Source organism: Cucumis melo, chromosome 4 (assembly GCF_025177605.1).
Source record: "Cucumis melo cultivar AY chromosome 4, USDA_Cmelo_AY_1.0, whole genome shotgun sequence".
NCBI lineage: Eukaryota > Viridiplantae > Streptophyta > Magnoliopsida > Cucurbitales > Cucurbitaceae > Cucumis > Cucumis melo.
The window spans coordinates 2,049,392-2,064,410 of NC_066860.1; the positions used below are offsets into that span (position 1 = coordinate 2,049,392).

General features: G+C 30.5%; 2 protein-coding genes across 7 annotated transcripts; one reads left to right on the forward strand and one right to left on the reverse strand.

Annotated features, from left to right (window-relative positions):
- Positions 1-7,395: 7,395 nt before the first annotated feature.
- On the reverse strand, positions 7,396-8,686 carry LOC103503664 (uncharacterized). Its single transcript, XM_008467946.3, has one exon. The coding sequence runs from the start codon at positions 8,684-8,686 to the stop codon at positions 7,760-7,762; it is 927 nt and encodes a 308-aa protein (XP_008466168.1). The 3' UTR covers positions 7,396-7,759.
- A 262-nt stretch (positions 8,687-8,948) lies between these two features.
- Positions 8,949-14,751, forward strand: LOC103503665 (probable pectinesterase/pectinesterase inhibitor 20). 6 transcript variants are annotated; one of them, XM_008467948.3, is made up of 5 exons: positions 8,949-9,098; positions 9,246-9,355; positions 11,621-11,710; positions 11,835-12,755; positions 13,902-14,751. In XM_008467948.3, exons 3-5 carry the CDS (start codon positions 11,689-11,691, stop codon positions 14,594-14,596), a joined length of 1,638 nt encoding a protein of 545 aa, XP_008466170.2. In that variant the 5' UTR covers positions 8,949-9,098; positions 9,246-9,355; positions 11,621-11,688; the 3' UTR covers positions 14,597-14,751. The 6 variants fall into 6 exon arrangements, with proteins under 6 accessions (XP_008466170.2, XP_008466171.2, XP_016903565.2 ...); XM_008467949.3 differs by having other exon boundaries at positions 11,627-11,710; XM_017048076.2 differs by having other exon boundaries at positions 11,621-12,755.
- The last annotated feature ends 268 nt before the right edge of the window (positions 14,752-15,019 follow it).

Below are 15,019 nucleotides of genomic sequence, written 5' to 3' on the forward strand. Positions count from 1 at the left end.
TGCATGTGAATAAAATATTAAATATTTTTTTCCAAAATAAAAATTTATTTCTTTTTTGGTTTTTGGTTTTTGGTTTTTTTGGCGGTCTGGCTGGAGGCAAAGAATTCCAATTTCCTTCTCTCTTGGTATTGGAAAGCGTGAATTCTCCGCTCCTCAAATATTCCCTTTTTTTTCTCGTTTTTCCTGTTTGAACCGGTTTTTTGCACCGGTTTGGTTTTTGTTAGTTTAACGCCGTTTCCGTTATTGTTGGTGGCTTCGCTTGAGATTTGTCGGAAACGTTTGAAATTTTCTTTTTTCTTTTTTCATTTGCCTTTAAATTAAAATATCATGATTGACTACTCCAATTTTTTACTTCAAATATTATCAATATATCTTAATTTTAGTTCTATGTTTATTATTCATTTATTAAATTATCAATAATCTTTTATTATATATTTTTAAAAGAGAAATCGTGGTAAATAGTAAAAAGAATTGAAACTCTTTATAAAAATTTTAAAAAAATAGATAAAATATTTACACTCTAAAAATCAAGTGTAATATATCTATGTATCTTAGTAGTTTTTTTAACGGGCATTTTCAAATATAGTAAAATAAACTGTAGTAAAATTTTGGATTCTATTGACAATAGAAACTAATAAACTTCTATTGTGTCTATCAAGGTGTATTATTGATAAAATTTGAAATTTTGTTATATTTTGTCAAATTTATTGTTTTTGATAATTTTTTTAATATATAAATAGTTTTTTTATTTTTTTTATTTTTGAAAAAGCACCTTTTTATATTGTATTTCTTTGCATTAACGTTATTATTATTATTAATTAATCAATCTAAGTGAAAAATGTTTGGGTAAACTAAATTTATGATTTATTGTGAGTAAAAGAATTTTAAATTGAATAACAAAAAATATAAAAACTAAAATAATATAAACTTTAAATTACGAGAACTAGGACGATGTTTTAATTTTATTTAATTGCAAAATTCATTCATAAAGTATAGTAGTAGTTACAAATACATTTTCAAACTTTCAATAGTAAAACATCGAGTCCCTAAAGTTCTACAAATGTGAAAGTTGGATTTCCAAACTTACAATAATTATAGAGAAATTAAACCCATAAATAATAAAATCCAACTTTCAAGCTCATACAAAATGTTATATGTTTTGTTTATTTTGTTTTTTTCATAATGTTATTAAATAAATAAATTTAGGAAACAAGAAAAAGAAAAAAAAAAACATTTATTATTGTTTATTTTTGCCCTTTTTTTTTTTTTTTTTTTTTTTTTGCTTTTCTCAAAAAGGTTTAAAGAACGATACGGAGGGACAACCGGGCAGCGATGGGAATGTAATGGGGTCGAAAGAGAGGGTAGTTAGCTAGCATCCACTCAATTTCCAGATTCTCTTCCCTTTTCAAATACAAAAATTAAATACCAATTTATTATTTTCATCCTTTTCAAATATATCAAACAAATTTAAATATTTTTAAAATATTATAAAATTTTAAAATTTATCGATAACAAAGTAATTATAAAATCGGATACACTTTTATTAAGATTTAGTACTTATTATTGATAAATTTTAAAATTTTACTATATTTATAAATATTTTCGACTATTTTGTTATTTAAAATAATTTTTTATTATTTATTTTATTATATTTTGAAATAACTAAAAATCTAATTATTAATAGAATTGCGTATTAAAGTCAACATTTCTATCAATATTTTAAAAAGTATTGTAGGAAAATGTCAATTCAAATTGCAAACTAGTTAAATAGTTTGAATATTTTGCTATTTTTGAAAATATGACTGTTAAAAGTCGGAGTATTTATTTATTATTTTTTCTAAATATATCAATTAAATGTAACCTAAGAAAAAATATATTTTAATAAACAAAATTAAAAATTGATACGATAAAGATATTAAAGTTTTTCTTTCAGAAAAACAATGAAAAGCAAAAGTGTATGAGAGGATTTCATAGCTCGAGATCAAGATACAATACTAAAACATAACAGCAAAACAACAAAAAATTGCAAACCCAAAACTAACAAAACCGTACATAACTCAAGAAAAAAGGTCGAAAAGAGAAAAACCCGTGACCATTTAGGATAAGAAATAAAAGTATAGGATATATCGGATCTAACCACTTGAAGAGGAAGGAAGGGATAATTAATAGCAATAAAACTAATAGTTTGTAATAACTCAATTTAACTAATTCTAGATTATATCTAAGTTATTGTTAGTCAATTAATTAATGTAAATAAGTAATTGTATTAATATATATATATATATATATTTGTAAGAACAAATAAAGTAACCATTTTAATAGATTATTATTGACTTATCAAAACAAGTAGGAATATAAATTTTTGTAAATTAATATCAATTAATTACAAACTATAGTTATAAAAGAGAAAAGAAAATTCTTATTAGAAAAAAAAAAAGAAAAAGAAGAAGATGTTGTAATAACATACTCACATATAAAATGTCGATAATTGTGTAAAGACGTTGATACGTTTGTGTCTACTTCTTGTAGCTGTATCATATAACATAATACTTTACTTATTGACAGATTTACGTGAGTAAGCGAGAAAAAGGGTGTGTGACAACATATTCTGTAGTCTATTTTATTGGCTTATAACGTGAGATTCATGCTCGGTTTCGTGACCACCTCGAGTCGTGGCCCTTGGCAAAATTGGGAAAAGAATATTAGGGAAGGGAATAATGGGTAAGTGGGGGAGCATGAAGAAAAGGGAATATTGCAAGTGCATGGGTGGCAATAACTAAGGGCCCACATGAGAGGAGCAATTTGGATGGTTAAACATTCCAAAAGACAAAAACACATTTGTTGTATTTTACTTTCACAACTTTATTATTAGCATTATTATATTCTCTTTTCCCATTTTAGATTCAAATTTCATGACTTTCAAACAATTTCCATTGTCCATTTCCCTATTGGAAGGTATCTAATTCCAATCACTCATAAAAAGTCCATTATGGCTTTTAAATCATTAATATATGATTAGTATAACCTACTTGGTTCATATTTATACTATACTATTTGACCTTGATCAAAATTCAAATGTTTTTTTAATTTGAATATTGATAATTCGAATGTGTTGAGTAACTTAGACTTTGTTCGATTACTATTATCTTTTTTGTTTGTTTTTAAAATTCAAGCTTATAAAGCATTACTTTTGTTTAGATGATATTTTAACCATTCATATTGTTCTATTTGATTATTAAATGACCAATAAATTTGAAAGCACTAAACCAATAGTAAAACGAATGAAAAAATATATGAACTTTAAACAAACAATAAGTCCAACACGGTACGTAAGTTACAAAATTAAAGATCACGCTCCTTTTGTTTGTTTGCTTTTTTTAGTTCAATAATATATTAAATAGAAAATTCGAACCTCTGATCTTCTTGTCGATGGTTCATAGTTTGTGTTAGTTGAGCTATATTTTATTGATAAAAAAAGTGAGAAACTAACCGAAAAAACGTGTGAAACTAATATAAACCAAAATCAATTTTGTTATTAAGAAGGAAGAAAAGAATACATTATAATTCTATGCCTTCATTTTGTAATACTAATTTGTAGTGAAGTTGGTGATTACAATTCTAAAATGTCAATGAAGAACTTTGGAATAGTTATGAGAAAATGCTTTTGATAAGATATGCTTCAAATTAAACCTTCCATATCCTTTTTTCCAAAGGGGTGCGTTTATTGGCAAAAACAATGGTATTTATATGATAAATATTTATAGGTAATTATAAAAGATAACAATTTTAGGAAATATAATTAATTATAAAAGTAATATTTTAGAAAAGTTGTAAATACAACAAAATTTATCGATGATGAATTTCTATTGTTAATAAACTGTTATAATATTTGTAACACGATCTATCTTTGATAGACTTTTATCATTGATAAACTTTGATAGATTTAACTATATTTATAGTTTCTTAATTATTTTGAATCTAATTGCTATATTTGCAACTGTACATTTTCTATGTCTTATGAATGTATGAACATTTTATTCAAATCAATTGCACTAAGGGTATGAAATTCATCCAAGAAGTCTGTCTTATACATTTGTAAGAGGACAGTGAGTGAAACAGGGAGTAAGATTATCCTAACTACGTTAAGAGTGTATAGTCTCGTGGGTGTTCAAATAATCCGACAATCTAGATTACCCAACCTAAAATGTAAGGATTAGGTTGAGTTATAAATTTCTATTTTTGTCGAGTTAGGTTGAGTTGCAAGTTGTCTAAAAGGAAATTTTGGGTTGACCCGACCCAACCCAACTCAAATTAACATAAATATTAATATATATATAAACATTTTATTTGTGTTTAAAGTTTGACTATTTTTTATTGATTAATTTTGTGAATTTTTAACATTTTTCTTTTAGAACGATTATGATATTTGTCTTTTGTTTAAAGTTTGTATTAGATACCATGGATATTTAGTATTTTATATTTGAATTTAACGAGACTTTAGCATTAATTATGTGTTATTGGTAAATTTACAAATTTAAAATTAAAAAGAAAAAATAAGCTATTACCGGACGACCCAACCCGAATTTTAAAGGCGGTTGAGTTATGCTAGAGGCTTTATTTGGTAACCCGACTAACCCGAATTTTCAAGTTGCTCCAAAAAACATCTTCAACCGTACCTCCAAGTTAGGTGGGTAAAAGAAAAAAAACTAACCCATCTTTTAGTTCACCATAATTAAAGAGTCTTTTTACCTCATCATTAGCGTTAACTCACACTTGTCACATGATTATTCGCATCGACTCCCTTAATTTTGCTCTCTTTTTATAATAATTACCAACTTAACTTTTTACCCTACGCCTCCTTAGTCCTTAGTTGTATGTGTATTTTGCAAGTTTGAAGAGTTGAGATTTCCATTGGTTAATGGAAAAGAGAAACCCTTGATCTAAGACCTGTTTCTTTCTTTAGGAGGACAAGAAAATAGTACATATTTCTTTCCTTTTAACATTCGACCCACATGCATTATACAAAGATAGTCGGTGTTTTAAAAAGCTTTTTTAGCTGTGTGCACCTTTTATGGGTCGTTTGGACATTGAGGGAACTAAAATGAGAATAAGTGTGCGATAAATGAGTATGACATAATCGTGTCCTTGTTTCATATAAAAATTTTGTAGTCAAAATAATGAGTTTTCTTCCTCCACTTTCGTTCTTATTTTAATATATTTTTTATATTTTATATTTTATGTATTATTAAAATTAGTTATTTTAAATTAATTACATGAAAAATTAAATTTGTGTGTTATAAAATTACATTAGCATTTAAGGGTAATATTTCTTTTATTAATTAAAACTTTTTATTAAGCTTAAATGCAAAAGGTCTTGTGTTTAGTTTCATACTTTCGCTTCAACTGCGCTTTTGCTTCTTTGTGCAACTTTTTTATATATAGTGAGTCTTACCAAAAAAACTTGCATGAACTAATTATGCCTTAAAAAGACTATTATTGCTCTTTATAGTTTGTTGCTTCCAAGCTTTAATAAAACATCGAAGGTAGTATATATTTTAGATAATCAAAGTCCCTTGGTTTGTAATTGATCATCACATTAAAGTTTTGTACACTCTTCAAGGTTGTTTTTATGCTTAAAAATAGGATCCACGCCGAGTAGTATTCTATACATATGTTTACCATCCAACTGCTAGAGTGTGAACTAACTTAAGACAGGTTGTCCAATGAGATCAATCGAGTTGAACGTAAACTAACCCGAACATTCACAAGTATTTGAAAAATGAAAAAGAAAACTTGTGATGACCTGCCTCTCCCACCAGGACTTAATCATCCCAGCTTGAATGAGGTTAAAAGGGACCTATTTTGAAGGGAAAAAAAAAAGAGGGGTTCTGCTTTATTTCCAATCCCTATTTAAGAATTCTCCCTATTCTGTCATGGGTGTGAGTTGACTCTCCTTGATCAATTCCTGTCACAAAAACATGTTGAATTGTCTTCATGATTTCTCCTATACTTAGGCCACTTTTAGTAGCAAATAGACAATGTAGCCATTTTCTTATCTAGTGAAAGAATTGAGTGGTGGAAGATTTATGACACAAAGGGCTAAAACAGTTGGCAGTGATCACATCACCACCAACCTAACACATCGTAAATTAGACTAGTTTTTTTTTTTTGGAATGGTGGAATAACTCGTTCGGGTTAAGTTCGTCGTTGTTTGAATGATAGGGAAACGATGGACGTTACACTTCTCATGTTATTTAATTGGAAATGTTGATTTAAGAGACACTGGGAGTGATGTTCATATTTGGAACCGTAGCCCTTGAATTTTTCTTGCAACTCATTCTTTTGTTGTTTTTTCAGCACTCTAGATGATTGAGATTCCGTAAAAATGTTAAGTTCTTTGCCTAGCATGCTATATTTATGGTCGCACGAACACTTTGAACTTACTAGAAACTAGTTTCCTTGATCAGAAGGAAAACCTAATATGATCGAAGAGGCTTTTTCTCCATCTGTCTTTTAAGAAGAATAGTTGTTTTACTTTTTAGACTTGTTGAAAGCCTTTGAGTTATTGTGAGATTTTCGAAGGAGGGTAATAATAAATTAGTACATTTGGAGATTTGGGAAGGTAACTAAATGAAAAAAAACTTTGTAATCAGATTTCATGGAGAAATAGGAAAAACTAGTACAAGGATCAAATGGGTCAAGTTTGCCTCTTAGTAGTTATAAGTGGTAGCAACTAACGACACATTTCTCAAATTGAAAACTTACCAATGATAGCTTTCGATATGAAAAAACCTTTGAAATAATAGTTGGACGTGAGCTTTTTTTTTGTGTGATTTTATGGCAATTAGACACCTTTTTGTAGCATTTAGAAGGCTACTGCTGCAATTAATATAATGAATAAGATTTGCCGTTTGTATTCTCATAATTTCGTATTTGCCATTTGTATTCTCATAATTTTAGATTTGTCATTTGTAATTTCATATTTGCCATTTGTATTCTCATAATTTCAGATTTGTCATAATTTCATATTTGCCATTTGTATTCTCACGGTTGATCCCAACATTATCGGTTCTTCGTGGTTGGGTCTAAATTTTGTGCAAATCTTGTCAATTGCAACTGTTTTTACAAAATAATTTTTATTTTTTCCAAATATCAAATTTCTTCTTAAATTATCATAAAATGAGTCACCTCCAAATGGATTATTTTAGATAATAAACTTATGATGGATAGAGAATATTTGTAATAGTCGTTTTGGTGTGTGTTTATTATATAGTGCTGCCATTATCTATGACATATTTTTTTGAAAAAATCTCTAAACTAAATCAAACTAAATCGGAAAGGAGGACCAAACAAAAACGAACTTAAAAATATATAAAAATCCAATATATACACAAATTAATAAATAAAATAACATGTAACATTGAAATTAAATTAGAAAACAATTACAAAGGAGATTAAACTTTCACATATTACATGGCTTCCCTCCCTCACTAGTTCCCACTCCATCATATCATATGACAGCAATTTTTTTTTCTTCCTCTTTTTCCTTTTTTTCGGAAGGCTTAAAAAAACAGAATTTTAAATAAAAAAACCGCACAATAATTAGAAGAAAAAAAAAAGAAACTAAAAATAAATAAAATAGAATATTTAATTTATCGCCCTCCCTCTCGTCCACGCTCTTAGCCACTGAGCACTCTTCTCTCCGATGGTTCAATTTCGATTCTCCGATCTATTTGTTTGTTACTTTTTTGAATTTTTTTTAACCCCACCATTGATGAACCGCCACACCTTCATCACGGAGCTGGCCGTACAAAGCCAAACACTGCCAATAAGCTCGACGGCCGCCGCCTGAGACCTTTCTACCACCGTTTTTCTGTGGCTTGCATTCCAAGAAAAGTTCGTCCACCAACCGTACGACCTTGGATTTCATCATATCCTCCACAACCTCGGCTTCTGCTTTCATTACGACGTAATCTTCAGCTTTGACGTTATTTGAGAGCCAGTCCGATATGCCGACCTGCGGTTCCTTTGAGGATGATGCCTGATCGGTACTTACTGTCTCGATTTTATACATTTCGAATTTCTTGTTTCTGGTAGGGTAGTTATGGTCGAACCAGCTTGTACCGCTTCCGCCAGCTTCCTTCTCCGGTACTCCGGCGTCGATGAAAATATGGCGGGGATAGCTTTCGAGAGAATCGTCCATCAAATCTGGAAGATATCGTGTTCGTTGCAAGTACCGTCTTGATTTTCGCGATGCTGATCGCGGCGGTTCAAGGAGAACGTCTTCGAGTTCGTTTAGGGCTGCTGCTCTTTTAGCGTCAGATTCATATGCGAAGAGTCGTCTCCGAGAGGGGGATTTGATCTCATTTTGCCCTAATTTGGTCTTCTCCACATCATCAGATTGTTCGAGGTAAACGATTCTGTAATCATTCGATTTTTCATTGATTTCAAAAGAGAAAATGCCGATATCATTCTCATTCCCAAATTCAGCATTGTTTGACGCGATTGAGGATCCTCCTCTGTTGGATCCAAAATATGGTAAAGAAACGATGAACAAAGCCAAGAGCACAGCTCTAGCAAGAAATCTCGAAACCCTAGATTCTGCTGCAGGGTGCTTGATTACCAAATACAGACCATGAACATGGCCATACGTTTGGGGCTTTGTTTGAATCAAGTTGAACGCCATGGGTTGATTGAACTGAAAAACTTCAAATTATTGAAAAAAACAGATTACTGTGCGGTTTGATTTTTGGGGCAGATGCAGAATTGATGAAGAAAGATATGAGCAGGAAGAGAGGGAGAGGGGAAAGCTAAAGCAGGGGGAAAGGGAATTCTTAGCGAGTGCAAAATCTGGCAGCGGTGTGATTACCACCCACAAGGGCTACACGAGAGGATTGAATTCTTGACCACAAGAACATCAATTGCCTCATGCGAAGCACCTCCATGGTTTCTCCTTGTCAGTCCCCAGATCGATGGCTGTGTGATTTGGCCCAAAAAGAAGATTTGAGTTTCTTCGTCCTATTGACGACGCATCGTCTGAAACCACACGACCACCGATCAGAGAGACATTGAGAAGATCAGAAAATGTACGAAATTTGGTATGATTCTTTCCCTTTCCCCTTATTTGTTTTCGGATGAATCTCTGGATCATTTGTGAAATAAATGGAAGAAGAGGAAGAGAAAGAACAGAAGAATTAGTTTGGTTTAACTTTTTTGACGGAAAGTTGTTTGGAATTTTGGGGCAGGAAGTTGAAGATTCATGGCTGATTTTGATTTCCATTCATATTTCATTTGCATGGATCTAAATTGCTCCGATCAGATCGCTGGCCGATAGTTATATGAAACAACAACCGAGGTATGTGTAAAATAATAATAATAATACATTATAATATTACTTCATAATAATCACTTCATTTACCTTTATAAACTTATATCCATTTAACTCCTAAATTTCTAGGTGCATGAGTTTATACCTTCCTTCAAATTTCGTTTAAAAATATCTTATAATATGCTTAGTTTTTTCAATTAAACTTCTATATTGTTATACGTGAATTGATTTAAACTTCTATTAGAATTATATTTTAAAATCCTCAACACATCTATTTTGTTCGTAGGTGGACTTCTTCAAATGTGTCAATTTACCAAAATGACTATTATAATTTGCATGAACATTTTTCTTATATATAATTTGATGAATTTTCTTAGATAAGTTTAGAGGGCTAATGGATAATTATAAGTCTCCCATGAGGATTATTCTAATAAAATATAATTGACTATTTAAATTAGTTTAGGGTTTACTTTTAAATTTATATAAATGTTGATTTAAGTTTTTAAATCGATACACTTAAGTTCTTGAGTACAAATTAATATTTGTCCAATTTATTAAAATTGTTTTTTTAAATAATAGTAATAATACATACACAACTGCACTTGATCATTGTCCAATTAAAAAAGGCTTGATCAAAAACTAATAACATCATCCAAATACCTCTCCTGCCTCCTAACTATTCTATAATTTCTCTCGATTTAAAGATACCACACGACATTAAAGAACTCTACCACAATAAAAGCTCAAAAAAAACAAAAAAAAAAAAATAACAAAAATAACAAAAAGGGGGTAAAAAACTCAATTCTCTCAAAAAGGGCGAGTGAAGGAGGAGATCATTATGAAATAATCTCAAACAACCATTGCTAATCTATGTAACGTCTTCTGTTCATGTCAAAAGTGTACCTTTGTTTAAAGGATTCATTTCTTTATCAAGTACGCGTACTCAACCAATTTTAAAAAATTAATTTTTAAGTTGGTGGTGATTGAACTCATGTCCTCTTAGTTATTGAGACCATATCTTTTTTACTAGTAAAACTAGTTGTAAATTAAAAATTACTTTTTAAAATAAAATTTTAAAAGTTGTGGGTCATAAATATCTCAATCAAGAAGAAATCATTCGTTGAGATACCACAATATGACCACAATTTTATACGGTTGAATCATGAAAAGGGCAGTTTCTTGAATTTATATCAAATATATAGTGTACATGCAAATTAATTCACATCAAACAATTTTTATGAGTTAGTCACGTTATAGCAACCTCGGATTTGTCCTTTTAATTTCACTATAGTCCGAATTAATAACTTACGTTGCAGGTAGAGGTAGCTTCAAACATGGTCTATGTTAAAGTCCTCTTCTCATGTTAATATAATATACAGAAAATTTGGCAAGTGTATCTTTGTTTAAGGGATTCTTCCTAAATAATTAAAGTCGGACTTGAGAGTTTGAATCTTTACTTTTTCCTTTTTTTTTTCTTTTCTTTTTTGATATTATCGTATAAAATAAATTAATATATAAGTGTGTCATGTGAACTATTAAAAACAAATTTTTATACAAAAACCTAAATTAAGAAAAGAAATACAAAACACAAAGAACTTAACACAAAGAGGGTAACAAAAGCCGAAAAAGTTAGGATTTAATTTCTTTCTTTCTTTCTTTAATGTTATAAAAAAATATATAATCAATATAGCATTCTGTTGGAAAATTAATTTTAAAATAACTTATCTTGTAAAGGTTGCAATACAACAAAAATAACTTTAAACTGTTTTAGCTCCTAGACCATGATTATTACGGGCAGTAAAAGCTCTTTTTTTTTTTTTTTTTTTTGAGTTATGGTTAAGAATGAATATAAAGATTGTATGTGAAGTTAGAATGTAATCATGATTGCTGGAACTCTTAAAAGAGTGTTGGAATGTGTGACTTGTAATGAGGAATTAGAATTAGACAAGTTTAATTGAAAAAATGAAATTCATTCCAAACGAAGTAGACAAGAAATTCATTCCAAAACCTCTTGCGAATTTCTTTGAGCACACGGTTTAGCTTGAAACTGACATGGTAAGTCCACTATTGGTTTTGCATTGTGATGTTCAAGAAACGCAAATAAATCTTGCATTTATTTTAATCTTGTCTCTTAGCACAACATTTGAGGAAGCATGGATTACTCAATCGGATATATAATATGCATTTGTGAATGTTTTATGCTACAATTAATCGAGAAAGTGGCTAGACTATTGACAAACTGTTTTGTGTACTTGAAGTTATACTGTTGACTTTTCCTTAAAATATTTCAAGTTGCAGGCTTCATTTCACCATTCTAGAAAGGACCCAACGTTTTTCTTCATCATTCATCACAAAAATCTATGGTCTATCTGGATTCTATATGTATGGACTTGAGCTCTCTTCTATTTCGCACACAAAAGTAGTTCAAAGCCAATGGCTTGCAAGTTCTTGTTTCCTCCTTTATTTCTTATACTCTTAACCCTTTTCACCTCTTCATTTGCTTCAGATGATTCTCTCACTAATATTTTCCCTACCAAAGCCATTTGCAAACTGACCTCAAATCCTTCTTACTGCATCACTGTGCTTAAACAATCCAGAGATGGTAATATCTACGACTCTGGCCGGTTCTCAATTCGTCGTTCTTTATCTAAAGCCTCTAGATTCCTTGACTTGATTGAGAAGCATCTTCAGAACTCTTCAACTCTACCAAAATCCATCATCGGAGCTCTCAAAGATTGTCAGTACCTTGCTCAACTGAATATGAATTTCTTGTCTAATTCGTTTCGGGCTGTTAATGGCACTGATAGAAAGCTAACTTACTCAAAAGCTGATTATATCCAGAGTCTTCTTAGTGCCATCTTAACCAACATAGATACTTGTCTTGATGGTCTAAACACTGTAGCCTCAGGTTCTAGTTTGGAGAAAGATCTATTAGCCCCACTTATTGATTGTACTAAATCGTACAGTCTTTCTCTTGATCTTTTTACAAAGGGTTGGGTGCCTAGGTGGAATAGAAACAGAACACTAGAGCAGCCTGGGAAAAAACACCTGCAGTTTAGGAAAGGACCGTTGCCATTGAGAATGTCGAGACACGACCGTGCTGTTTACAACTCGGTGGCAAATCGGAGAAAGCTTTCGTCTTCTTCTGATGATGGAGTTTTGGTTAATGGTATTGCAGTTGTGAGTCAAGATGGTGAAGGAGACTTCCTTAACATCACAGATGCTATTAATGCAGCTCCAAATAAATCTCTTGCTGCCAATGGCTACTTCTTGATTTACATTACGGCTGGTGTTTATCAAGAGTATGTGTCTGTTCCTTCAAAGAAGAAGTACTTGCTGATGATTGGAGATGGTATAAATCAAACTATTATCACAGGCAACCGGAGCGTCGCTGACGGATGGACGACTTTCAACAGTGCAACTTTTGGTAAGTATTGAAATACCAATAAAGATCATCTATCTTTGTGCATTGTGCTCTTTATCACACATATGATTAAAATTAAAAATATTTATAAAAAAATTGAATAGACTAAGAGGTGAAATATACAAAGATAAGTATAGCAATTAGATACAAAATATTAGCATATATAGTAACATTTTTTTAAAATTATATATCAAAATCTGTTAGAGTTTATTAATGATAAAAATCTATCATTGTGGACTATGTTCATGATGGACCATGTTCATTAATCTGTGTTGCAAATATTAGTCTATCACTAATAAATTATAAAAGTTGATTAATGATAAAAGTCTATCATAGATGGATTTTACTATATTTAGAATTTTTTAAATATTTATATACTTCAATTTTATTTGTTAAATTAATGGCCATTATAATTACTTGTTGTTTCAATGCGGTTTGAAATTTTAGGATGGTTTAGTTCATCTATTTTCTTTGGGTTCATTTAGAATATACCTTTTAATATAGACACTTCTGAGAAAAAAAATCAAAAAATATTTTATAGCATCTTGCATTTTGTTTCCAAAATCATTTTAAACCACAAATGTGTTTGGTTGTGGTTATTATCTCAGTTATAAATGTGTTTTCGTTTCTCTTTACATACTTGGAGAATTTTTGGTCAAACACCTTAACCATCTCTCAATTTTTTCAAACTACAATTCATTTTAAATTACTCTTGTTCGTATAAAATCACTCCATAACCCTTAGAACCTTAATTTTTTTTTCAAATGTACTTGTAGGAAAAAAGAAAAAGAAAAAGAAACAGTAATTTTATTTAAAGAACCTTTTTTTTAACAGAGATTTATGCACTTTTTCAATTAAATTGATTGGTAAAATCCAATCAACAGTAGTTTCTTTCTTATAGATCATTCTCATTTTATCCTGCATGTTTAAAATTAAAATTTATTTTACTATCTCAAACAAAGCATAAATTTGAATGTACAAATATGTATATAAATGTACTCTTCATAAAGAGTTCGCCAAACAACTTTTTATTTCAAATAACTTGTATGACAGAATGTACAAATGGAAATGACTTTTTCGAAGAACATTTATTTTTCCGAGTCAATGTTTAAAGATTTTCATAATTGATTTAGACATGAAAAAATGCAGCTGTAGCAGCAGAAGGATTCATGGCCGTAAACATAACCTTCCAAAACACAGCTGGAGCAATCAAAGGCCAAGCAGTTGCATTAAGAAGTGGAGCTGATATGTGCGTTTTTTACTCCTGCAGTTTTGAAGGTTATCAAGACACCTTATACACTCATTCCCTCAGGCAATTCTTTAGAGAATGTGACATTTATGGCACTGTTGACTTCATTTTTGGAAATGCTGCTGTTGTCTTCCAAAACTGTAACATATATCCCCGTCTCCCCGGTCCCCGTCAGGCCAACATGATCACCGCTCAAGGCCGATCCGATCCTAACCAAAACACCGGGACTTCGATCCACAACTGCACAATCCAAGCCACCCCCGATTTGGCTGCAAGTAGTAGCCATATGAACAAGACATATTTGGGAAGGCCATGGAAACAATACTCAAGAACAGTGTATATGCAAACATTTATTGATGGATTTGTAAATCCTAAAGGTTGGGATCCATGGTCAGGGGAATACTTGAGCACATTATATTATGGAGAGTATAATAATACAGGAGGTGGATCAGATACAAAGAATAGAGTTATTTGGCCAGGTTATCATGTGATTAATAATGCAACTGATGCTGCTAATTTTACAATTTCAAACTTCTTGGTTGGGGATGTGTGGTTGCCTCCAACTGGTGTGCCTTACACCGGAGGTTTTGAATAAGTGGTCGATATATACGAGATTAAGGTACAATCCTCTACCACACAATTGTCCAGAGAAAAGTCGAGATATTGTATTCTTTTTTTTCCTCCAATTGCAAGTTAATAATATGATTTGAGGGTAAATATATATATTTTATTTACTTCCTCATGTTTCAATTTGGACTGTTTTATTTGTTTATTTTTAATTTAGTTACATATGTTTTAAAGCTAGGTAATTCTAAATTTTGATTTAGTTGCAAGTTAGTATAATACAAATTTAGGGGCTAGCTAATATATTAATGTCTAAGAAGTAAATGTTTGTGTTAGGAATTTTGAATACAGGATCTAAAATTAAATAATTACATATACAATACCACAATAGTATTCATAACTTCATGAATACTTTTTATTAATTTAACATCATAATTAAAACCGTTTTAAATAG